General features: G+C 34.4%; 1 protein-coding gene across 1 annotated transcript in view; it reads right to left on the bottom strand.

Moving 5' to 3' along the window:
• Positions 1-467: 467 nt before the first annotated feature.
• The window catches only part of RNF11 (ring finger protein 11), a 33,162-nt gene continuing 7,619 nt past the window's right edge, over positions 468-26,010 (bottom strand). The window contains exons 2-3 of the mRNA XM_011367682.2: positions 4,674-4,843; positions 468-3,338 (exon numbers count right to left, since the gene is read on the bottom strand). Coding sequence (XP_011365984.1) covers positions 3,167-3,338; positions 4,674-4,843 — 342 coding nt within the window. The 3' untranslated portion in view covers positions 468-3,166. The remainder of the gene's footprint in view (positions 3,339-4,673; positions 4,844-26,010) is intronic.

The following is a 26,010-nucleotide window of genomic DNA, read 5'->3' as shown; positions in this document are numbered from 1 at the left end:
AATCAGTGAGGAGAAGACTGCTCAGGACTCTGATGGCTCTCCTGCCCATGCCTCCCATGAGGGGGACATCCTGAACCAGGCTTGTGTCTTAAGGAAGTCTAGTTGAGTGTACAACTGGAGAAGGGGAGCTACATAGAGAGGGTACAGAAGGAGGGCTAAAGAACTTATCTTTTCTCCTCACCCGGTAAAAGAGCAGATGAGTAAATTTAATATTACTTCAGGAGATACTAATCAAAAATAAAACTTTCACATGTTCACTAATTTCAAAATTAAAGGCTTAAAAAATTAGTTGAGGTTATTACGTCAGTTATAATGCACTTATATGCAGTTGACTGTGAGAAACTCACTGCTAGCCATTGCCCTCGTAAGCAAAGGAGGCCACCAAACTGCATACATTTCTGAATTATGCCAAAGACACTTACCTTCAACTCTTTACAATTTTAAGTTTTCAGGACCATAGCCAGCTCTATTCTTGACTATTTTGTTTTTCCTTTTTTAAAATGCACATTTCCTTATGAAGGAGTTTGTACAAAGAATTTGTAACATCAGTGCTCAGTATATTCTGTAAAATCATACTGTTTTAGATCACATGGTAGACACTGAATGTAAGAGGAGAGTCTTATAATACCTGGCTTAAGAGATTCTTAATAAAAAACACTTCTAGAATTGAAAAGGTTTGTGTGAACCAGACTAGAAGTATCTGAAAATATTTCAACTTGTTGGGTTTATGTTTAAAAGAATAAGATTCTTTTATTTTTTCCTGGTCAGGCTTTTCAGACAGTTTAAATCCTATAGCCAAGCATGAACACATCTTGCTCAAATCTATATATGCTGAGCTTATTTTTTGGTTTAAGAAAATTTGAAGCTATTAAGCATCTAAATTTATGATTAGACTGTATTCAATGCCAAGCCATAAAAAATACTTCCCCAAAAGTATATATACATCTAGAGATTTAAAAGTAATTAATTAAATCTATACATGTCTATTTTAAAGAAAGATAACTTGGGAAATATTGTTATGTAATCAACTCTAACTTTAGCCCTTTACAACTGTATTATAACTTTATTTAATTTAGTAAAAGCCAAAATTGATGGTTCTTAACATGGTATGTGAAAATCAAAATTAAAGAATACAAAGTATCTAAAAAAAAAAAAGCATCCAGCTCAATACTGATTCCCTTCAATATTACTGCCAAACTTCTGTGAAAAAAGACTTGTAAAAAGGAAAGACTAACAGCAACATAGAAAATGATTTTTTTAAAAAAAGTTCATTTACCAAATTTAACAATCTAGAAAAAAAGAAAATCTGACTAGAATACTTGATGACACACAGACATCATGTTTAAATAGAAAACACAAGGATAAAAAAGTAATATCACTGAAAATATTGCACAACTTCAGGTGTTTCCTCCAAATTTGCTTTATGTAATTGGGTGGATATAAATTAATGAACAAAAACTTAAGCAAGATACATGTAACAATTTAACAGAACCTGATAATCTAATTTCTTTCATTTTTCCCTCAAATTCGTCTTTAAGTCTTTCCATCATGGGGCTCATAGTAAAATTAACCAACATATGGATACTACAGTCAAATGTCGAAGCTTTAAGAAACACTTATGACATATTAAATTCCTCTATAATGCAATTATGAAGAACCTTCAAGATACTTGTGTTTCGTATGTAGAAAAGTGTTAGAGTCAAATATTCAACTCAATATAAAATAAGAACCATTTCTGATTTGTTAGGTTGAAATTGGTTCTCCTTTTGCTAATAAATGATTTTTTAGCTGCAATATCATTGAGCTGAACAAATAAATCACCTTTGAGTACATAAGGAAAAATAAACACATGCTAAATGGATAAAACATTACAACTACATCTTTACTAGACCATCTCTACCTCTAACACTTCAGAAGCTTAGAGATTCAGTGTTCTTACATTAACTGCAAGAAAAAGATAAAGGAGAAATTCCTTCTTGTTTGAGATCACAACTATGAAGTCATGTGGTTATACAAATTCTGGATTTGTGTGCAAAACATGAAATATAATTATCTTAATTCTCCCCGCTTATTAGACTTATCAGTCAGCTAGCAAGACCTTCCTTTCCAAGAAACAGAAACTGAGATGTGTTTTATATAACTTCAATAACCTCAGCACTACAATAATAAGAGATGCAGTATCCTTTTGCTATGGTTCAAGACAACAGGGGAGGAGGTCACAGGAAAAAATAAATCAAAATTATTACAACTGAGAAACTTTTCTCAGTTTCACCATGGTGCCACTTTCATTTTTACATAAGTATTGTGGCATAATTCAAGCTCAATAAATCAGAAATCTTAATTATTTAAAATTTACCTTGACTTTTAATTATCACCATATTAACAACCAAAATAGTTAGATAAAACACATGGGGAAGGGTAATATTAAACCCCACTTTACTAGAATTGGTTTCTCGACACATTAACTCATTTTTTAATAGAAAAGGGATAGTGCATCTCAGTTTGCTTACGAGCTAGGAGATCACTTTGAATTCTGCATTTCCTAACTGCAAACAGATATAGCACTTATAACAGGTTATAAATAAACTGGTTTTCAAGCATAGAGCCAGCCCCAACGATAATAATACACTATTTAAAAAGACCTAAGGCAATGAATTCCATTTCCAATGGAAAAAAAGAACTGTGCAAACAAGCTTAAAACTACTTTTTTTTGTGCCAGTGTTATAAAATGTAGCTTTTAATAAAACCTTGACCCAAATGCCAGCAACTTCAGAAAAGAATTTGAGTGAGGGGAAGAAGAAAGTTATTTCTTTTAGGAAAAACAATCACTATCTTTTTCCTAATCTTCAACACACACAATTTAAACATATACAGCTGCTGTAACACTTTACACAATTCCTATGTACTGGAGCAATAACAAGATCTAAATACAATTATATTTTTAAACACTGGGTCAAGGCTTTACATAAAAATACCATCCTACTTTTTCCCCGTAAGTTTCTAAAATATCACCTACTTTTCCCCAACATCTGCAGCCATTCAGGAATTTTTAGGAAACTTTTGTGCATGATCTTAATTCCTAATCCCTGGCTCTTTGGGCTCAGTGACAAAAGATCAAAACCACCAAAAATGATGGTTCACTTGAAGTCAGATGAGAGACCCTGGCTCAATTAGTCTCGTAGGACGAAAGCAGTGCTGCATCAACTGGCTCCATGCAGGAGGGGCACGTGAAGGATCTCATCAACCAGTCATCTATACAGTCCAGGTGATAGATGTGCATGCACGGCAGAAATCGAATTGGGTCCCCATAAACAAAGTCCATCATACAGATCACACACCTGTTGGGGGTGAAGAAGAAAATCAGAAAGCACTTTTAGAGAAGTGATCTATCTACTCCTTAGAAAGACAGTGTTAATCTGAACAGATGAAAATTGTCTGCCTGTCATCCTACCACCAAAGCAAATTGAAATTTTTTCCTAATAAATGTTAAATTATCCGCAATCTGTTATTTCAGTCACCTGGGAATTTGCAGAGTTTGAGAGCAATCACTAGAGCAAAGAGAAATGGACCACATGAGGGACCAAGTCCATTGCTAGAATGGTGCTTATAACACAGCTAAATGTAAAAGACACCTGAAGAAAAATGTGATGGTTTAGGTAGGAAATAGTCAAATAAACTATTTATCTGAACCGGGTTTGTAGTGTTAAGCCCAGAGATAAGATAGTTTTCATTTTAATAACTATACAGAAAAACAAAACTACTAATTTCAGCCTATTTACTGGGATGCTGTAGGCTAAAAGTCTCTTCATTAACCCCAGTTTCAAGTTCGCTGCACTCTTCTACAGGTTCAAGAAGCAGCCCAATTCTGCAGTGTTTCAAAAGTCGGTGTTCTAAATAGGCTATGATCTTAACCGCTAGCACTAAACGGTGTTATGGTTCAAAGAGTCAAACATCAACACAGTAAATTAGATTAGGTCTGTACTGGCAAGACCATTCTCAACCTAAAAGGAGAATGGTTGTCTTCATTAGGGGAATGTCGGACAATAATGAGTTCTGAAAACAAAAACTCCCCAGAAGTAAATTTTATATTCAACTCACCAGGCTTAAAAAAATCACACCACAGAAATGAATATAAGATTTTCTTATATCACTAAAACCATTAGTAAACAGTTTTAATGGCTGCATAACCTACTAAAGTATTCTTATACCACAATCTATTTAATTATACCTCTACTGTTGTTTTTTTTATTAAATAAAACTATGGTGAATATCTTTACGCATTAAGCTCTAGGAGTTGGAGTGAGGTACATATTCTGGGATAGATCTCTAGAATTAACTGTCTCAAAGGGTATAGACCTGAAGGTCCTAGACACATTGCCAAATTGCTTTCCTAGCTGACAAGGCAATGTTGGTACTAGTTCACAACTCACACAGGTGGTGTTTTTAACTGAAATCAACTTCCATCCAAATGGATACAAGCAACATATAAAATGGTCAGAATTCATACCATTATTTCTTATTTTTATAGAAAAATTCTTAAATTGCTACATCTAAACATTTTCTTGTATGAACTGATTATATTATCTGACTTCCAAAATGCAGAATTTTTTTTTTTCAAAAGAAAATTCCTGGAGATAGACCTTTGAAACATGTATAAATTTATCAAAACTTACTCCCGGATCTTTTTTTCTGATCCATCTCTTCCAGGGTCATAAACTCCTTTAGGCAGATGCTGTATAAGGCCTATTCTTTGAGCTATCCTAATTTGTTCCTCTTCAGTCAGCTGAGTTGCTAGGCGAGTCTGGCTAGGTGTTGGATGATAGACGGGAACTGGAACTTGTTCCTAAATTTTAAGAAATGGAGAAAAGGATTATTTTTTAAAAATCTGTTTTCTGGGGTAATGTTTTGTTTGTTCTTTTTCTGGCTGGGGGTGGGGAAGGAGGTAGATTGGGCTAGTGTCCAGTAGTATGAGATTCTGTTTTTCTTTTAACTTTAGCATATCGGACCTGCTTTGAAGGATCTAAACACAAGATTCACTAAAAAACTGGCACAGAATGTTATCTGAAGTATTTTTCCATGAAGACCATATAGCCAAGATATATTCAGTCTTGATATCCAAAAAGACAAATCAATAAAATTAAGTAACCTAATGAACTGTATTCAGTATTCTGTAGGCTACGATGGAAGTTTTATGGTCTCAGTATACCATTATTTACATTAGAACTGGCCATTATAGACTCTTATTTGCAAACTTATTTTTTCTTTCCATATATACAACAATCTTAATTTATTATTTATTTGGAAAGACTAGATACTGTTGCAATAAACTTTTGTAAAATTCCTTTTAGGCTTCTGGATACATATTTGGATATAATAATTGAGTCAGCCAAATGAGGCCACCTTTCCTCCCAAGTGGGATACATACCTTTTAGGGCTATAAATCAAATTGACAAATTCTACTTACATAACATTCATTTACTTGCATATATTATTACTATATAAAGTATATTAATCTAGACATATTGCTTTCCTTCTACTCACATTTCTGAAATAATTTTATTCATACTCTTTATACATTCTTTCAACAGATAAATGAGTACCTATTAACAAATGAGGGGATGGGGAGTTGTAAGTAAACAAAATAAAGTTCCTGGGGTGATGAGGGGCGGGGTGCTACTTTAGATAGGATGCTCAGGGAAAATCTCTCTGATGAGACATTTAAGAGATCTCAATGAAGTATGAAGACGGTACATCTTTGGCTTCATAATTTAATTGTGGCTAAAACCATTTTTGAGCTGCCTATTATGTTTTTTTCTGGAGAACATCTCCACCAAGTAGAATCCATGTAGAAACTTCATGGGAAATTTAACATCAAATCACTACCTACATTATGTTAGAAAATGTTATTTCCAGTCATTCCGTAAGATCAAGTATGATCTCTACAATTTACACACTTGTTTATAAAGAGAGCCAACATTTGCAATTGTTGAGATAATGCCTCCAAGAATAACCGCTAAATTTGTGTTAAGCTTTGATACCATAATGTCCCATTAGACTTATCCTAATAACCCCCCTTTTCTGACAGTAGTTCCCTATCAAAGACAGTTCAACATAAAACTTTAAATATTCCTTTCCTCTGAGATTCAGAACAAATGTTTAATTAAAGATCTCAAAACTCAGTAAATCCTTTATCAAATTAAGAGTATGACAGTAGTTCAAAGTTTTATAAGTTTCCATGTAAAACATTAATAGTTACTTTAAGTATTTCCATACTTCTATCTCATCATTTAGGAAATAATAAGCATGTGAATGCTTATCAAAACTATATTTTTCATCCAAATATTTATTTAGTGCATGTTACATGCAAAGAACACATCATATTAAGTATGGCTCTTGGATCCAGCTAACCTTGGGTTTAAGTTACTTCTCTGTCATTTAACAGAGTGACCATGTTTAAGCTATTTAACCTATCTGGATTACATCCTACCTTACTTATAGGGGTGTTATAAGGCTTAAATGAGGAAGCTGGTGAACCCTGGAATGGCAGGAACTTGATAAGTGTTAGTTATTATGACCATTAATATTGCAATCCAAGAGCTATATCTATATTGCAGCCAAACCAGCTGTTTCCTATAAGTCCCATGCTTTCTGATCTTTGCTCTTGCTATTCCCTCTACCTTTTTTTTTTTTTTTTGTCTTTTCTTTCTTTTTTTCCCCCTTTACCTTTCTCTACAGGTCCATTGGTCTAAATTCTACCCTGTCCAGTATGTTGTTGACAAGAAACCTTCCCCATTCTTCCTCCCTGTCACTCAGATAGACAGACTCTGCCTCTAGCCTCAGCTTAATTACATAGGTGTTGTTTAACTATGAGAGAATTAGGAAGATTATCAGAATACAGGGAAACTTAAGTGAACATGTGGCAGCCATCAAGTGAGAAAAGACTGTCAATTCTTTTAACTTTCACAGAGGAAGGTAAGCACCGAACTGACTGCATTTCACTCTGGTAGAACTTGAAAGCTTTCAGCTCTGTATATCTACAGCACTATTACTACAAGCAATTTTTTGCTTTATCAATAGTTATTTTTTAAAATGAATATTTCCTTTTAAATGAGTTTTGCACATATGCAAAATTTTTCAGTTTGTAGCTCAAACTCAGAGACTATTTTATATGCAACATGTATATTAAAGCCCTATTTTATGCACTAGAAAAACAACTTTGTTAACCAGGCTTTATGATGCATATAAAAGTTACATGATCTCTTAGTTATTAATGATCATAAATATAGCTGTTGCATCTCTGGTTTAGATATTCACTTCTTCAAGGTTTTATATCTACTAGGCAAACTTGCAATGCAGAAAAAGTTTCATGGTTCAGAGTCAAAAAGATTATCCTTGCTCTGCCACTTATTAGCTATGAGAACTTGACCAAGTTATTTAACCTCTATGAGCCTCAGTTCTCCATGTGTAAAGTATTCAGACTACTGTTAAGAAATTCCAAGTTCCCTGGTACAACATGAGACAAATATATAAAAACTCCTTAAATAAATGCTAGCTACTATTTTTGCAGCTTTAATATTATGACTACAGAACAGCATTCCAATGTTTACTTTAAGAAATGAATTGGATTTACAATTTTATGTCAATTATGCCTTAATAAAGCTGAAAATAAATAAAATTTACTCAAAAAAGAAATGAATTAGCCAAAGTAAGTAAAACTTTTCAAAAAGGGATCTTAGAATTCATTTAAGACCAGCTCTCCCATTTTATCAACCCAAGCTTGCCCACCTATAGTCACATAATTACTGACAATGTTGGGATTAGAATTCTGGTTTCCGTTTTAAGCCAGTAATTTCCACTACACCACACTTGGTTGCTGGATAGCAAGAAGATTCTGTAAGTTAAATGATTTGGGTTTTGTCCATTTATATCACTTTGAAAAACAGTACATTGAAATGATATTTTAAGAAAGCCATCAAAATAAGGGATTTCTATCTAATAAATGGTTCTATAAAGGTTTTTCATCTACAATAAAGGTTTTATCATTTGAATAACTTCTGGAATTTAAGAATTTCAAAGAACTTCAAATTCATCATTAAACTGCCCCTGTAAAATAAAGTCTAATCATACATCTCTTTTCTTTGATTGGAGCACTTGGTGGCCTACTTCAAAGTGGTTCTTACTGTAAGGTTGGGAGAAGATCAAATTCTGCAGCTACCTAAGCTCAGAACGTTGTTTTAAAACACCAGAGGACAGTTTCTCCTTGTGCTCACTTTGGGATGTCTGCTCTCTGGTGTCGCTTTCATCAACTACCTGGTCTATAAAGGTAACACAGTCTACTAATCCAATAGATTTTTTAAGTGACAAAACTTTGGTTCAAAGGAATTTTATTTATTATCACAATATATAAAATCAAGCTACTCTGATGGAATGGGGCTGGGATGGGGCTGGGATGGAATGTGGCCTAAGAAGGATGAGCATCCCATCCCTCCCACCCCACCTGGGATACCTTGGCAGGATACTAGGAATCAATGGAACACAGTTGAAAAAGCACTTTTATCTAAGAATATGGGATTTTCAGTCTAAAAAATAAAAAGATTTTGAGTCCCTGCTATTTACTGTGGTGACTTGAGCCAAATCTCTTCATATCTTTGAATAAAGGATATAATAGCACCACTTTAGAGGATAATGATACACTATTACAAGATAACATCAAAGAGTTTCATAAATACCAACATTTATAAGTTATTCTAACCTTCTGTTTTCTCCCCATCATTAAATGACCCTGTTTTGAAGACTTTAAGCTAATGCTATTGTTCCTGGTTTTGGTCCTGACTTTCTGGCTTGCCCCTGAACACAGAAACATTTTGGCCTGTGTTGTGACCCTGCTAGTTCTGAGATTTTTCAAACCTTTCCAGTCTAAACTACCTTCCTGACTCTTTCTCAGTCCCAGTCCAGCTGACGGGTCTTGTTATGCTGCCATCTACACCAAGATATGACACATATGAAGTCACACTGCGATAATTGGTATAAGACTATGGGTAATAAGGAACTCCAAAATCGTTGGATGTATATACCTACTACAAAAAGGACTAAATTGTTTTACAAGTAGTATCCCTAAGCATGTACTTTTAAGAGGCTATATTTCTTTGGTTCACTTTTGTATACAGAGAACACAGAAAGCAGAATAGAAAAGGAACACTCTATGAAGAAACATACTAATTTATATTAAAATTAAAACCTTACATTTTAATTATTCATATTATATGTGCACTGTCTTCTATGGTATTTTTTGTTAAACCAAAGGGACCGGGACCCTCTAAGTACTGTCTAGATATTTAAAATGATTTAACATTCTAATTTCAGTATACATGCAACTTTTCAGAAAGCCATAGAGAGAGGGAAATGACTAAGAACACCTGATATTTTAAAGATGGATGTGGCCTCACCCTTCTTACCATACATACCTAAATTTAATTGTCATATTTGTTTAAAATGTCCTGATGTATGACTTATTGTTTAGTAATTAGAGATCCAATGGTATTTTCTAGGTGGCAAAATGGAATCTTGTTTCTAATGTAATCTATAAGCCACTGAATAAGGTAGACAGGGATATAAAAACTGCAATTTTTAAAAGATATGGATGCCAGGATACTTCTCACCATTCCCTGACTGATATTTCATGGTGCCTAAGCTCTTCATGTAAATAATATGATTTATGCCAAACACCTGCTTTCCTTCTGGGAGTCTGGAATTTTGGTATGTGTTAGACAGTGAGTGCCTACTCAGTACCTTGGGCTTCCCTAGCAGACTACCTACCATTCGCACATATTGGTACAATGTAGTCTGCATGGAACACTCTCCTCCATCACCACTCTGCTTAAATACCTCCTTTTCTTCCTTCAGAGCTCAGATGGACAACTTCTACTTTCTCAGAAAATTTTCCTAACCATTCTCCTCTATTACAGGTTCTTATACACCAACTTACTTCCCTTCACAGGATGTCGTGGGTATAACTTTACATTTAGTTATAATTTGAATGTTTGTCTTCCCCACCAGACTGCAGATCCACGATAAGAATTGTGTCTATTTTTGTTCCTCACTGAATGGATAGATGAATAAATGGTCTACTAAACAGTTTACTCACTAACGCTAAAAATAGTCACTCATTAACTTACTACAGTGTTTTTTTACACTTCTTGGAACCCCTAGCCAATTGTTAAATACCCAATAAAGTTAGTGTACATGCCATAACATTGGGATTATAGTTTTTTGTTTTGCTAAACATATTCTTTAAGAATGACTGATAAAAATACCTACTTCCACCACTCCCCCAAATGTGAACCCTAAATATGATTTTGAAGACCTGTGAAGAACAATGTTTACAAATTAAACCTTTCCAATGTACCAGAGCACTTAGTACAAAAAGGAATACTACGAATTGAATCAATTTATGAAACTCTAAATCACCAATGTACTAAATTGCTAGTTAATATAAATGCCGGTGCTTTCGAGGGTTCAATTGATTGTCCTTGTCTCTATGTCTATGAATATAATTCAGGAGGTATTTTGTGCTTGGGCTAAAAAGGTGTGTGAGTATCTGTGTCATTACTTGATTTATGTATTTCCTCATCACTAGACTATAAACTTGATAAGGGTAGGTGTTGTGTCTGTTTTACTTACCAATGTATGTTATTTACTCATCACAGTATCTGGCACATAGTAGGGACTTAATTGGATAACTGAGCGATTTAAATCAAAGAACTCATGTTCCTGCAATTCATGTCATATAGTCCCATCAGAATTTTGTAAATATACTATGAATAAATTGCTAGTGATTTGGATTAACCCACAATAAAACCAAAAAAGGAAAACTTGATATAAATTGTAACCAAGATTCTTTTTCCAAGTGAAAATATCTGGTTAAAACACGCCTCTTTCAAATTTCTGACCTTTCCCACAAGAACTTCAAAATGCCTAAAACCAAACTAATTATCTCTTTCTACTTCCATGATCCTTCTCAAACTCAGAATATCTATGCCCATTATCTAGGTTAATGATAGAGAACTATAGTAGAAAGAATATAGACATTTCATGTAATTTAAGTTCTGGCACTATCAGATATACAGCTATAGGCAAGTTCTTCATTGGAGAAGAACTTAGCATAAGGTTCTTCATTAGAGAAAGGAATAGACTACCTAATCTTGAAAGAGTGTTATACGGAATAATTAAGAAAATGTAAGTGAAGTATGTAACAAGATTCCTATCTGGGCTTTCCTCTAATGACATCACTAGTCATCCAAGGTAGACATCTCATCCTTCCTGATTCCTCTTTCTTCCAGCCCTCCCTCCCCGCCACCCTCACTCTCTCTCAACCCCCTTCCCTTTATCCCCGTCAACTACTTAAATGTCTTATAATATTATCTAACTATAATTTCCTCAACGTTGATAGAAGACACACATGTACTTGCCTTGTGAGTTTAAATTTTGAGAAAGGGGTAATTCACAATAAGAGAAGCAAATATATTTCAAATAAACATTTTTTTTCTTCCTTAATGCTTTAATACTTCACTTAAGTTTCATGCAAACAACAATGAAACCGAGAAGGCATTTGTCTTAAAGAAAATAATTTTAAATTAAAATGTGTGTTAGGAAAAGAACTGCAGCATCATGGAAGGGAGTAGAACAAAAAAGGAAGAAATGATTACAAAATATACTGAGGCAGAACAAAGGAAAAGGCAGGATCAATCAGACAAAAAAGCAAGACCTGACCTTCTCATGACAAAAATCTGACTCATTCCAGTTGCTTGTTAATGTATAATGAAGCACCTATAAAATGATAAATGTGAAAAATATAATGGGCTCCAATCTTAGGGAGTTTACAAGCCAAGAAAGAAACAGATCAAAGTGTAAATGTGTCTCTCTGAAAAGTACTGCATTAAAAGTTGGACCTAGTTTAGGAAATATGATACAATTTCAGAAACAAACAATGAAGTGGGGAAGCGCCTAAATAACGTGCTGAGGCTGGAAATAGTACAAGTCTGGTTTGTGGTGAAGGAAAAATAAAGTCACTGTTAAAGAATGCAGCTTGTCACCAAAAGCTTTCCTCCAGTAGGAAATCAGAGTCAGCTCTTCTGATTTTCTCCTACAGCCTTACAAGCTGCTGCTGGCACCACCCCCTCCCCAGCTGCAGTCTCCTACTGGGAATGTTTTCTCTGAATTCTGCCAAACTGAAACTTAAGGCCATAAAATGGAGGATTTGGAATAGATGGCCTCAATGCATATTCTAAATGACGTTCAATGAGTCTTGACCAAAAAAAATAAAAACCCAAACCCACCAACCAACCAATCAACCAACCCCAAACCCCAAAGATTAGCATTAATGCAGTTTCTACTAAAAAGGATAATTTATACATATTATACAATTACAGGTATAGAGGGGGGAAAAGCCAGCATCCATCTATGTTATGGACAAGTGATATAATGTTATATTTAATGAGAAAATTATAAACCGAGTGATCTGCATAGAAAAAAGCACTGCTTTCAGGGAGGTGGTTTGTTTGTTTTTTAAAGAAATGAAAAGTTAGCTTCTTTCATTTATTACATAAATATTCACTGACCACTTATCATACAGAGTTATAACCAGTAACTTAATTACAGGAGAGTTGGTAGGCATTATTGGCACAGGCACTCAGTATCAGCAAGTCATTAGATAAGTTTATTCATCCCCTAATCTCAAGACAACTGATACCAAGGTCACATTTTGAGCCCAGGCACCAATTACAGTATTTCCTGAACACCCAACCACATTTCAGATGCTGTTTAGGAAAAGGAGACATTGACCAAGACAGATAAGGTCTCTGTCCTTATGAGGCCTACATCTGCTACAGTAGGAGGATACAGAATTAGTAAACAAGAGAAGATAACTACCTAGCTCCCAGCTCCTACTTACTATCCCTAAATTGCCCATGATCTGTCAACCTCTGGGACAGGCATACATTCTAGCAGACCCATAGTCTAGCCAACATTTGATGACTTGCACCTCCTGACTGGTGAAGAGAGGTTAAACCAATCAGATTCTTTTTTCTCTTAGAATTAGAACTGATCAGAAAGGTCACTGAGCAGCAAATCAGAGGCATTTGTAAACTGAGGTTATGAGGAAATGAATAATATTGATAGAAAAACCCTGAAGCCCCTGGATAAGAGAGATGGGAGAGAATGGCTGCTGTGGTTTCTGATTCTAATCCATGTGTACCATTAAAATAAAGCACCTTGGGGTTAGTTTTGCCTAAGACAAAGGTCACTTAAGCACCACCACTATTTTCTTTCCTAAATTAGACTATCTTTTCGTTCTCATCAAATAAAAATTGGTTTCTAGAGGGGAAATAGCACCCACTTACTGAAAAAGAATTGCTTACAGTGGGACAGATCTCCAGAGCAATTGTAGGCCAAGAGATATTCCTCTGACTTAGTGCATGAGTTATTGTTGGAACTATTTCTTGGCTACAACCCCAAAACACTGGAATTTTTCTCATTTAAGCACCCTATCCTGGAATTTTACCAGCTCAATAAGAATATGTATTTCAATAATTTGTCTTTCATCATTAAACAGAAGATGCAAATATGATTTCTATTTGAAAACTACAAGTAATAAGCCCAAGAATTTTTTGCAAAACCAACCAGTCGGAAAATATGTAGCCTTTAAAGAGTTAAAAGATGCAAGCTTAAAAAAAAAAAGGTATTAATCCCAAAAAGAATATGTCCATAGCAGCCAAGGGTTGGCTTTGGAGCTCAGGAAGTCTGTTATTACATTTACTGAACTAAGTTTTCTAACAGATACCCTCTCCCTCTTTTTTAAAGTTGTTATTATTTTTTTTTTGAAGGACCAGGGCTATCACCAATAAAATTAATTTCCTCTAAAGACAGCTGAACTTTGGAAGAATTTTGCAAAATAACTCTTTAGGTATATTTCTTGAATCCTAACAACTAGCCCGTTAAATGTACACACCAATTAAAATATACATTCTGATTTCAAAAAGTATTGAAAAGTTTTAAAAGTACATTTCAGCACTGAGGAAATATGGTACCACTTACTAAAGTTAAAAGGCCTACATTTAATAAAATACTTTTATTGAGATATAATTCACACAATATAATTGATTTGTTAAAGTTAACAATTCAATGATTTTTAGTATTATCAGAGTTATGTAACCATCATCACAATTTTAGAACACAGGTTCTAAATTTCATCCCAAAAGAAACCCCATAGCCATTAGCGGTCATTTCCCATTTCCTCCTAAATTCTCCAGCCTTAGGCAACCACTACTTTGCTTTCCATCTCTATAGATTTGTCTATTCTGGACATTTTGTATAAATGGAATCATGTTTTCATAGTTCATCCACGTTGTAGCATGTATCAGAACCTCATTTGTTTTAATTGCTGAAAAATACTGTTTTGTATATACATATCACATTTTGTTCAGCCATTTATCAATTGATGAACATTTGGGTTGTTTCTACTTTTTGGCTATTACGAATATACTGCTAGAGGCATTGGTGTACACGTTTCTGTATGGACATATGTTCTCATTTCTCTTGGCTATACAGCTAGGAGCAGACTTGCTAATTCTATGCTCTCTTTTGAGGAAATGCAAACTGTTTTCCAAAGCACTTGCACCATTTTACATTCTTACCAGCGGGGTGAATGAGGGTTCCTCTCAATCTCTCCACATTATTGCCAAATCTTATTTTGTCTTTTTTATTATAGTCGCCATAGTGGTTTTGATTTGCATTTCCTGGATAACAAATGATGTTAAACATCTTTTCACACACTGACTACCATTTATACTTTCTTTTCAGAAATGTCTATTCAGATCCTTTATCCTTTTAAAAAATTGAGTTTTGTCTTTATTGAGTTGTAAGAGTTCATTAAATGTATGCTAGACATCAGTCTCTTATCAGATAAATGATTTGCAAATATTTTCTTGCATTCTATGGGTTTTCTTTTTCACTTTCCTGATGGTGTCCTTTGAAGCACAAGTTTTTAAATCTGATGATGTCCACCTTATTCATTTTTTGATCACCTATGCTTTTGGTATCATATCTAAGAAGGCTCTGCCTAATCCAAGGTCATGAAGGCTTACTCATATTTTCTAAGAGTCTTAGTTCTTACATTTAGGTATATGAAAACTGAGTTAATTCTTTTAAATGGTGTGAAAAAGGGATCCAACTTCATTCTTTGTACTATGTGGATATGCAGGTGTCTCAGCACCATCTGCTGAAAATTGTTTTGCAAAAGCCTGCATTTTAACAAGAAGTTTTTCTTAGAAGCCTAGTAAAATATTTTGGGGTGGAGGTGAAAGGAGTAAGGATCTTACAGGATTACTTAATTGGTTCTCTTATCGGGGTCTCCTGAGGAGGCCTAAAATTGGTATGACCAATTAGGTTTTCTATATCCTTTAGTCAGAGGGGCTCTTGCAGCTTCTACACAGGTGGTTTCTATTTTTTAATACAGTATTCACTCAATACCATATCCCTAATACTTGCCTTCTAATTGTTCATGTTGTTTCATGTAACATACCATACCATATGAAACAAGAAAAATTATAGTTGTCTTATGATGTTCCTTTTTAAGACACATACCAAGAATGCCCTGGATCTCAACATTAAGACTGTACTAAATAAACAATGAGATGCTGATATTTGCCTACTATACTAATCAGATTATGCCAAGTGTCAGCACCTACAAGTCTGGAAGCAGAAAATCAGGTTCAGTCGTTAGATTCTTTCTCAAGCTCAATTCCAGGGTCAGGTCATCAGAAAATTGTTTTAACTAGTAAGAGAAATGGAAACTAGCAGAACATGGAATAAACACAAAAAACTCAAAGCTTCCTAATCTGACCTCAAGATTACAAATGTAAGCAAAAGTTAAGATTACTACAGAGTTATTAATCTTAGAATCCAAATGTAAAGTTGTTCTAAACAAGGCTATCTACCCATCAGCCAGCTATTTATAAGTTATTTTCAAACTGAAACTGTGAGCATACAACTTTTTCATAAAATGGTCCTTGGCACAATTTCTAGATGACAAACACATCTCACTATCTATTCTACATCTATCACTATCAAAAAATTTTACTTTGTAAATCAAGAAACAGCCTAAATGCGTAGGGAATAATATAGACTTAATGGAATATTTATAGCTCTTAAAAATTAGAGCTCTAAAGACTATGGTAACATGAGAAAATACTTATAAAATGACATTAAAAATTAAAAAGATGTAAAATATTATAAAGTATTATTACACATATATTTAAAAATAGTTGCATTGAAATGTTAACTACAGTTGCATTAGAGCACTGAAAATATCAGTTATAGGTTTTATTTCTATGTAATTGCATTTATTATAAAAAGAAAAATACTTTCCAAAGTTAGTATCACTAAGTAAACAACTAATTTTAAAAATTATCTTTAGAAAATCTAACTTATAAGCTGAACAGAACATGAAAGTAAAATAGAGACAAGTCACAATTTATATTTAATTCTACTAAGAATATGACTTTTACAGCTGAATCTAACTTCACTCTTTTAAAACTGAGGTGAAATTCACATAAAATAAAATTAATCAATTTAAAGAGAACAATTCAGTGACCTTTAGTACATTCACAATGTTGTGCAATGACTATCTCTACTTCCAAAATACTTTAAAAATTTTTTTTATAAGATTTTATTTGAGCCAAACTGACATGCTAGGAAACAAGGTCTCAAAAGCTCCCCCAAAACACTTTCAACACTCTAAAATAAAACTCTGTACTCTTTAGGTAGTTAGCATCCATTTCTCCTCCCCAGCCTCTGGCCACCACCTGTTCCTATTCTGGCTATCTCATATAAATGAAATCATACCATATGACCTTTTGTCTCTGGCTTCTTTGACTTAACATAATGTATTCAAGGTTAATCTGCATTGTACCATGTATTAACTATTTTTAAGACGTAGTGAATCAGTCTAATACATATTTGTGTGTGTGTATAATTTTAGTGCAATAGTCTTTTGAGAGTTCCTTGCAAGTAAGTTACTATCTATTAACTAAATAATATTTGGTTTCAATAATGCAACTTGGAATGCAAAGGTATACTAGTCAATGGAAATTAATTTTGTTTTTTTACACTTGATGTGTAGAAAAACAAAAAAAAAGCATAAATTAAAATTCAAAATATATTTTTAAAGTACACAAACCACTCTTGGTTTAGAAGTTTGTAATGACAGAACATGCTAAGTACCACGTCAGGAAAATTTAGCTCAGTTTCGTGTTACAAATGAGCTGTGTGACCTTGTCACATCCATTCAGTCAAATTTCCAAGAGTAAAGGATGCTGAATGTTCTTAAATATTTAGCCTTTATATTATTAAGTACCAAGAATTGAGGAATTTTTGAAGAGTTATAACCTAAAGACTATATTTTAACAGGCGACCTGGCAGTGGCAGACAAGATATATTGAAGAAGGCAATGGAAGAAGGTAGAAACAGAAGTTTGAGATGATAGACCAGAGGCTGTTAATCTGCTCAGGGTCCAGGGTTTAAGGGAATACATGAATTCCTTGAAATTGCAAGCGAAATTCTGTGCTTCTTTCTACGAAGAATATTTATGGTTTTCAGCTTCTCAAGAGTTATTAAACAAAGAAAGGATTAACAACTGCTTCCTCTAGTACCTATCACACCTATGTATTGTTTCATGTTTGTTTCTTACATTTGGCCCTTGGTAACTAATGATGTGAGTGACAGCAGAGACCCAATAAAGTTATTGAAAAAATTATGACCACTTGAAGGTGCGTTAAGTCACTCTGCAAACAAATTTATAATTTAGGCTTAATCAATTTTTCTATTTTAGATTAAAATTACAAGTTCTATAACTGAAAAACAATGGTATAAAAATGAAATTCTTTGGAAATTAAGCAGTCATGTCTTAAGACGGCCCTAACCTTTTTGGCACCAGGGACTGGTGCTCCTATGAGAATCCAATGCCTGATAATCTGAGGTGGAGCTGAGGCGGTGATGCTAGCACTGGGGAGTGGCTGCAAATACAGATGAAGCTTTGTTTGCCAGCCCACTGCTCACCTCCCTCTGTGTGGGCTGATTCCTAACAGGCCATGGACTGGTACAGGTCTGCTGCCCAGGGGTTAGGGACTCATCTTAAGAGATTCTGAATTCAAAACAGTCTTTGCCTAAAGGCTCCTTGTTCTTCGAATGGGCTAGATCCATTTAACCTTGAACAAATGGACCCAATTTGAGGCTACCAAAAGTAGTCTTAATTCTTCTCTATTAAAGGGTGTCTTCTGAGAATGACTTCTGACTGACAAAACATGTAGTTTCAGGAATTCTCCTAGCTGATGCCTCCAACTCTGGTCCAGTGACTCCGCTACTCCATCTGGCTTACTGACCAGGCCAGATTTCCCTAGGTGAGGTATAATTCCTGCTCATTTGATCAAGTTAAGTTTCTACATAGTGGCTCTTTAACTTAAACACACTCAATTTCCATCTGCTGGCCCCAAATGAATCATCTAGCTCTCTGCACCCAGATCATTTAACTTCTGTACTCAAATATACAGCCCCGACCCAATGTGTACCTATCTCGTTAGTTTTTCCATCTTAAAATACAGGTGCTATCAAAAGAATGGTAACAACCTAAATGTCCATCAAATAGTGAACTGGTCAAATAATGGTCCACGTAATAAATACTATGCAGCCCTAGAGAAGAATGAAGGTTTTTATGTATTGATAGGGAAATAGCTTTAGGATATAGTAAATGGAAAAATAAGGGAAGGTGCAGAATTGTGTACAGAGGGATATATTTTGAGCAACAGATATGTTTTGAGCACTTTGTGTGTTTGCTTGCATGTGTGTAAAATCTCTTGAAGGCTCCACAAAAAAATTAACATTAGTTGCCTATGGGAGTGGCTGGAGAAAAGAAGTAAGATGTTTATCTGTACTCTTGTAGAATATGACTATATGAATGTACTATTATTTAATACTTAGTTATTAAAAATAGTTTTAAATATTTTGCTTTCTTTTATGTAGGCCAATCCTACTACCTCTGTTTGGATTCCATCTGTTTCCACCACCTCAGAAATCTTATACTATAGAATTTTGCTGTTGTACCTAATCGACCTCTTCACTGGATCCTTCTTATCAGTTTATAAACATGATCAAGTTCTTCTCATTAAAACAAACTAATATACTTTCAAATCCACATCCCATTATTGCCCTTATTCCTATAACCCTGCATAGCCACTCTTCTCCCAAAACAATCTGTTCTTAATGTTTCTATATCCTAATCTCCTGGACAGGCATTCTTTCCATACAATCCATTACCAAGTTCTGCTGGTTTTGTCTCTTAAATATCAACAGAATTCATACACAAGTCCTCATCTCTACTGCCAACACCCAAGTTAACAGTATCTGTAATGCAGTGGATTCCTAACTAGTCTTCCCATTATCCTCTTCCAATCTGTTCAGAGATCTCTTTCTAAAATGCAAATCTAATTTAATCTACAGAATCCTACCAACCCCACTTAAATTCCTTCAATGGCTAGCTTTCCACTGCTCTAGGATAAAGTCTGAAATCCTTAATAAGTAAATGTAAAGCACCTAGCTTAAGCATCTTAATGACTATCCCCAGGGTATAAACATGTATGCACTTCTCTAACAGGCTTTTACAGAGAGGAAAATTTGGATTCCTAAGAGACCTTTTCTGAGATGCAGGATATACAAAATATTTTAAATGTATTTCACAATCTTATCTTTTTGGCTCTGTATCATGAAATGTTCTCTTGATTGCAGGTCATTACCTACAGTGGGTTGTGAAATCATTTTTAGAGGGTCACAGCTAGAAGTTTTTAAAAAATGAAATACAATATACAGAATATATGATAAGGGTTAATACTGTTTTATGAATCTTGTTTTTGTTTTTATAAACTGAAGCACGATGTAAATTTATTTTTTATTGTGAGTTGCCAAAAAATGTGTAAAAGCCCAAACTGTTAGCAATTTTTTTGATATTATGATGCTGCTGTTTTCCGTGATACAAAATTTTTCATTCGACTAAGAAATTATACTTCAAATTAATTTCATTAGATTTCAGAATTTCAGCCATTTTAAAATGACCCCATTTCATGCTACCTAACTAAATGAGGTCTGACAATTTACCTAACAGTGTTGCAACAGCAAAATTTAACTGAATTCCTGTATCACACACCTTTATCAGAACTCTGTGGCTCAACCCCCAAAGGCTTTGTGGTTTCTGGCAGCAGTGATATGAGCTCATGACCTGTAACTCAAGAGACTGCCTCTCAGGCATTCTTTTTTTAAAAAAATAAGTTTCTTTATTTAAATTAGTTTCATTTATACAGTACATTGGTTAGACATCTATATTGTTCATAAAATGATTCCCCCAATTGCTCTCTTCCTCCCCTAGCTCTCCACTTAGCCATCACATTAATGCTAACTGCATTCCCTATGCTGTGCTCCCCATTCTCCTGCCCAACTATCAACTACTAATTTGTACTTCTTTAATCCTTCATCTCATTCTCCCATCCCCCTTCTCCCTCCCCTCTGTCTGTCCCCAAACTGTCCACTATATTTGTGAGTCTGTTTTTGATTAGTTTCTTCTTTTTGTTCCTTAGATTCCACATGTAAGTGAAATCATATGGTATTTATCTTTCTCTGTCTGACTTATTTCACTCAGCAAAATAATCTCTAGTTTCCATCCATGTTGCAAATGGTAGGATTTCATTTTTCGATATTCCATTGTATATATGAACCATAATTTCTTTATCCAATCATCTGATGGTGGGCATTTAGGTCGCTTCCATATCTTGGCTATTGTAAATTGTGCTGCCATGAATATTGGAATGCATAGATCTTTATGAATTATTGTTTTGGTTTTCTTTAAATACCCAGAAGTGTAATTGCTGGGTCAAAAGATATATATCCATTTTTAATTTTTTGAGAAACCTCCATACTGTTTTCCATAGCGGCTGCACCAATTTGCAATCCCACCAACAGTGTATGAGGATCCCCTTTTCTCCACATCCTCACCAACACTTGCTGTTTTTTGATTTACTGATGATAGCCATTCTGACAGGTGTGAGGTGATATCTCATAGCAGTTTTAATTTGTATTTCTCTGATGGTTAGTGACCTTGAGCATCTTTTCATATGTCTGTTAGCCATCCGTATTTCCTCTCTGGAAAAGTATCTGTTCAGGTCTTCCGCACATTTTTAATTGGATTGTTTGTTTTTCTGCTGCTGAGTTGTATAAGTTCTTTATAAATTTTGGATATGGATTCATAACCTTCTTTGTGGCATGAAAAACTCTGATGACCCTTTCTCGGATAGTGTTTTTGAATTAATACATAAAATTACCAAGGGAATTGGTTATATTGAAATGCAGTTCTATCTCTGCTCCTACAGGAATCTGGACCTAAGGTTTATGTATTCATCAATCTAAAGATTACATTGGGATTAAGAACTAAGATCTTATAAGGAGTCCTAGCTAATTAAAGCATGTTTTAAGAAATAAAAAGTATTTTGAGAAACAAAATCTAGGGAGGAGAGAAAATTCCAGATACTGAAATACAGTGAAAGGAAGGGAGGGGCATATGAAAAAACAAAACAAAACAAAAATGAAGCACTGATAAGCTTACCTCAATATTAAACAAGGTTCCTTTCCTTTGTCTTTCTACTCTCATATGCATGTGGACTTCCTGCTAAAATTGACTTTTAGTTACTTAAGCAAATTTGTGCCAAGAAAATTTTTAAAATAATTTTTTTAATTAAAAAAAAAAAAAAGTACACCTGTATCCAAACCCCCAAATAATTTATTCACAAATAAAAATGCTTCTTTACTCATAAGTACTGCCTTTGGAATCTCTCTATTGGCAGGTGCCATGAAATACTATGACAAGCTTAATTATCTGGTTTTTCACTATGCATAAATTTAGAAGAGGTACTACAAGGGCAGACACATTTATACCAGATGAAGAACCATCTGACAGTGGGAAAAGACAATGAGAAAAAAATGATTAAAGGCAAGTACAAAAATTTAAAGTGAACAGACTTTACCCAATAACACAAACAGTCCTACATGATTCAAGACTCTAGAAGCACCATTCTATTACTTCTGGAGTATAATAAACTAATATAAAATTTTGAATCAATGAGATGAAAACCTGCTCAGAAGTCAATATTTTAGTGATTTATGGGGGAAAGAGAATAAAAAGAGCGTGTTATGAAGTTTGAAAAAGGATCCAGTTGAGAATCAGAGTAAGACTGTTACCAAAAAATTCAGAGGACCTCACACTTTTTTAAGTTACCTCCAGGAGCTCTACCAGGTCCCCGCAGTGAACACCAGAGAAAAATTTCCTTGTGCTTCCAACAGGGAGAGAGGAAAAGGAACCATTTTGACATACATTCTATTCATAACAAGGCCTGCCTTCTGGAGAAACTACTTTGCCAGAGCCAACCTGCTGGGGTTTTATCAGACCCTAACCTATCGAGAAAAGGGTAATTAATACTCAAAATCAGCTGGCTCTAGCCTTCCACATGGGGGAAGGAAAATATCCAACCCCATCCACCTCTTGCCATTTTGTCCCACCTAAAAGAAGTGGGAAACACTGCGAATAACAAATTAAATAAAAATATGCCTATTAGAATGGTGAGAATCCAAAACACTGACAACATCAAATGCTACTCAAGATGTGGAACAACAGGAACTTGCACTCACTGTTGGTGGCAATGCAAAATGGCACAGACACTGTGAAAGACAGTTTGGCAGTTTCTTACAAAACTAAACATACTCTTAACCATATATGATCTAGTAATTTCGTTCCTTGCTATTTACCCAAAGGAGTTAAAAACATGTCCACACAAAAACCTAGACATGGATGTTTTTAGCAGCTTTATCCATAACTACTAAAACATGGAAGCAACCAAGATGTCCTTTAATAGGTGACTGAATAAATAAACTGTGGTACATCAAGGCAATAAAATACTATAAAGAAATGAGCTATCGAGCCATGAAAAGACATGGAAAAACCTCAAGAGCATATTGCTAAAGTAACCTTAAATGTTGCATATTACTAAGTGAAAGAAGCCAATCTGAAAAGGTTACATACTGCATGGTTCCAAATATCTGATATCCTGGTAAAAGGAAAATTATGGAGACGGTAAAAGGACCATTGGTTGCCAGGGGCTGGGGGAGGGAAGGATGAAAACGTGGAACACAGAGGATTTTTACCGCAAGGAAATTATTCTGTATGATGCCATAATGGTGGAACCATGTAATTATACACTTGTCCAAATTTACAGAGTGTACAACACAAAGAGTGAACCCTAATGTAAACTATGAACTTTTGGTGATAATGATGCTTCAATGTAGGTTCATTAAAAAGTTATATGTGACTCTATCAAAATCGTAGCTGGCTTATTTGCATAAATTGACAGCTGATCCTAAAATTCACATGGAATTACAAGAAGCTAAAAGTAGTGAAAACAATGTTGAATAATAAGAACAAAGCTGGATGAGTCACACTTCCTGATTTCAGTACTTATTACAAAGCTAGTGTATAGTCCTAGCATTAAGGACAGACATACAGAACAATGGAACATAACTGAAAAGTCCAGAGATAAACCCTTACACTTATGGATAACTGATTTGAGGCAGGAATGCCAAGACAACAAAGAAAGAACACTCTTTTCGACAAATGGTGCTGTAACAACAGGATAGTCACACACAAAAGAATAAATTTGGGCCTTCCTTACACTATCCACAAAAATTAACTCCAAATGGATCACATACCTAAATGTGTGAGCTAAAAATATAACTCTTAGAAGAAAATGAAGAGGAAATCTTTGTGACCTTAGGAAAAGCTTAGACAATACCAAAAGCTCAAGTGACTAAAGAAAAAACTAAATTGGATATTATCAAAATAACTTTTGTTCACCATCAAGAAAGTAAAAAGACAACCCACAAAATGGGTGAAAACTTTTGCAAATCAAATATCTGACAAGGGACTAGAATATATAAAGAACTCTTACAATTCAATAATAGACAATTCGATTAAAAATGGGCAAAAGATCTGAACAGACATTTCTCCAAAGAAGATATACAAATGGCCAACAAATGCACGAAAAGATGCTCAACATTATAAACTTTCAGGGAAATGTAATCAAAACCACAACAAGATACCACTTTATAGCCACTAGAATGGTTATAATAAAAAAGATAATAACAAGTTTTGGTGAAGATGGGCCGAAATTGGAACCCTTGAACACTGCTAGTGGGAATGTAAAATGGCACGAGTGCTTTGGAAAAGTTTAGCAGTTCTTCAAAAGGTTAAACATGGAATTATATGATATAACAATTCCACTAGTGGGTATATAACCAAGAGAAATGAAAACACATCTGTATAAAAACTTGCATACAAATGTTCATAGCAGCATTCACAAGAGCCAAAAAGTGGAAACTCAAATGTTCACCAACTGATGAATGGCTAAACAAAATGAGGTAGAGCCATAACAATGGAATATTTCACAAGAAAAAGGAATGAAGTCCTGATACATGCTATAGCATAGATGAATCTTGAAATTATGCTAAGAGGCCAGCTACACACACAAAAAATATTAGTATGCATATTGGTATGCATTTCTCATTGAGGAAATGCAAATTAAAACCACAATGAGATATTTCCATGCACTTAATAAGACCAACGATACCAGGTACTGGTAAAGATATAGCACAAACAAACAAACAAACAAACAAAAAGATATAGCACAAACAGAACTCTCAAAACATTGCTGGTAGGGGTGTAAACTGGTGAACCTACTTTGGAAAACTACTTGGCAACTTACTTTGAAATGCATCAAAAAACAGGACATATTGATAGAGGGATGGATATGTGTTAAAACAAATACAGCAAAATGATAACTGCAGAATCTAAGTGGTGAGAATATGGGTGTACAAACAACTCCATCAACTTATTTTTGAAAATTTCGTAATAAAATGTTGTGAGGAAACACTAAATATATACCTGTTCCATTACCCAGCAATTCCGCTCCTGGATATATAGTCAAAATAAACAGGCACTTATGTACATTATATACATAAAGGGAATGTTCATAGCAGATTTATACAGCCCAAAACTAATACAGCCCAAATATACGTCAATAGAATGGGTTAAAAAATGTGTATTTATACAACTGAATACTGTACAGCAATGAAAAATAATATGAACTACTATCACATACATATAAAACACAAATGAATTTCACAAACAATGCTGAATGAATTATTTTAACTTCAAAACCAGGCAAAATAAATATATGGTTATTAAGAGGTCAAGTAGTGGTTACCCTTAGGGAAGGGGTACTGACTGTTGGATGTGGTATGAGGAAGTGTTTTGGGGCACTGGAAATAGGTTCTAATTTGATAGTGGTTATAATATATAAAAGTTCAGTGGGCTATATAGTTAAGATACCGTTAAAGATATACTGTTTATTGTATGTAAACAATAAACAGGTTTACACATATATATTACACTTTAACTGTCTAAGATTATACAACTCCATGTTTACCACTTACTCATTATTCTGGCTGCAAGTTCCCTAATAGTTTAATAAAGGCAGATCTTTTGCTTTTATTCGTTTTTTTAAAACTGATATTCACATAAGACTTCACTTGAAGTCTTTAGAAGCTAAGTTGTGATTCACTGCCTTATCACAAATTGATCAACGTCTACATCAAACAGTGTAATACTTGATTATATACTATTTCACACTAAATCAATAAGTGTTTTGTGTATATACATTAATCTTGTCCCCTTAACTAAAATGGTAGCTTCTCAGGGGTAAAGGACTCATTTCTTCTTTCTCCTTGGTGCCTAACACATACTTGCTGACTGTTAGAAGAAAATAGGTATCAAGTGTCCTGGTTTTTATCCTTAAAGCCTTGCTTTATGGG

This window comes from Pteropus vampyrus, unplaced genomic scaffold (assembly GCF_000151845.1).
Source record: "Pteropus vampyrus isolate Shadow unplaced genomic scaffold, Pvam_2.0 Scaffold135, whole genome shotgun sequence".
Classification (NCBI taxonomy): Eukaryota; Metazoa; Chordata; class Mammalia; order Chiroptera; family Pteropodidae; genus Pteropus; species Pteropus vampyrus.
The sequence above is the reverse complement of the archived record's forward strand: the minus strand, read 5'-3'. Positions and strand labels throughout refer to the sequence as shown.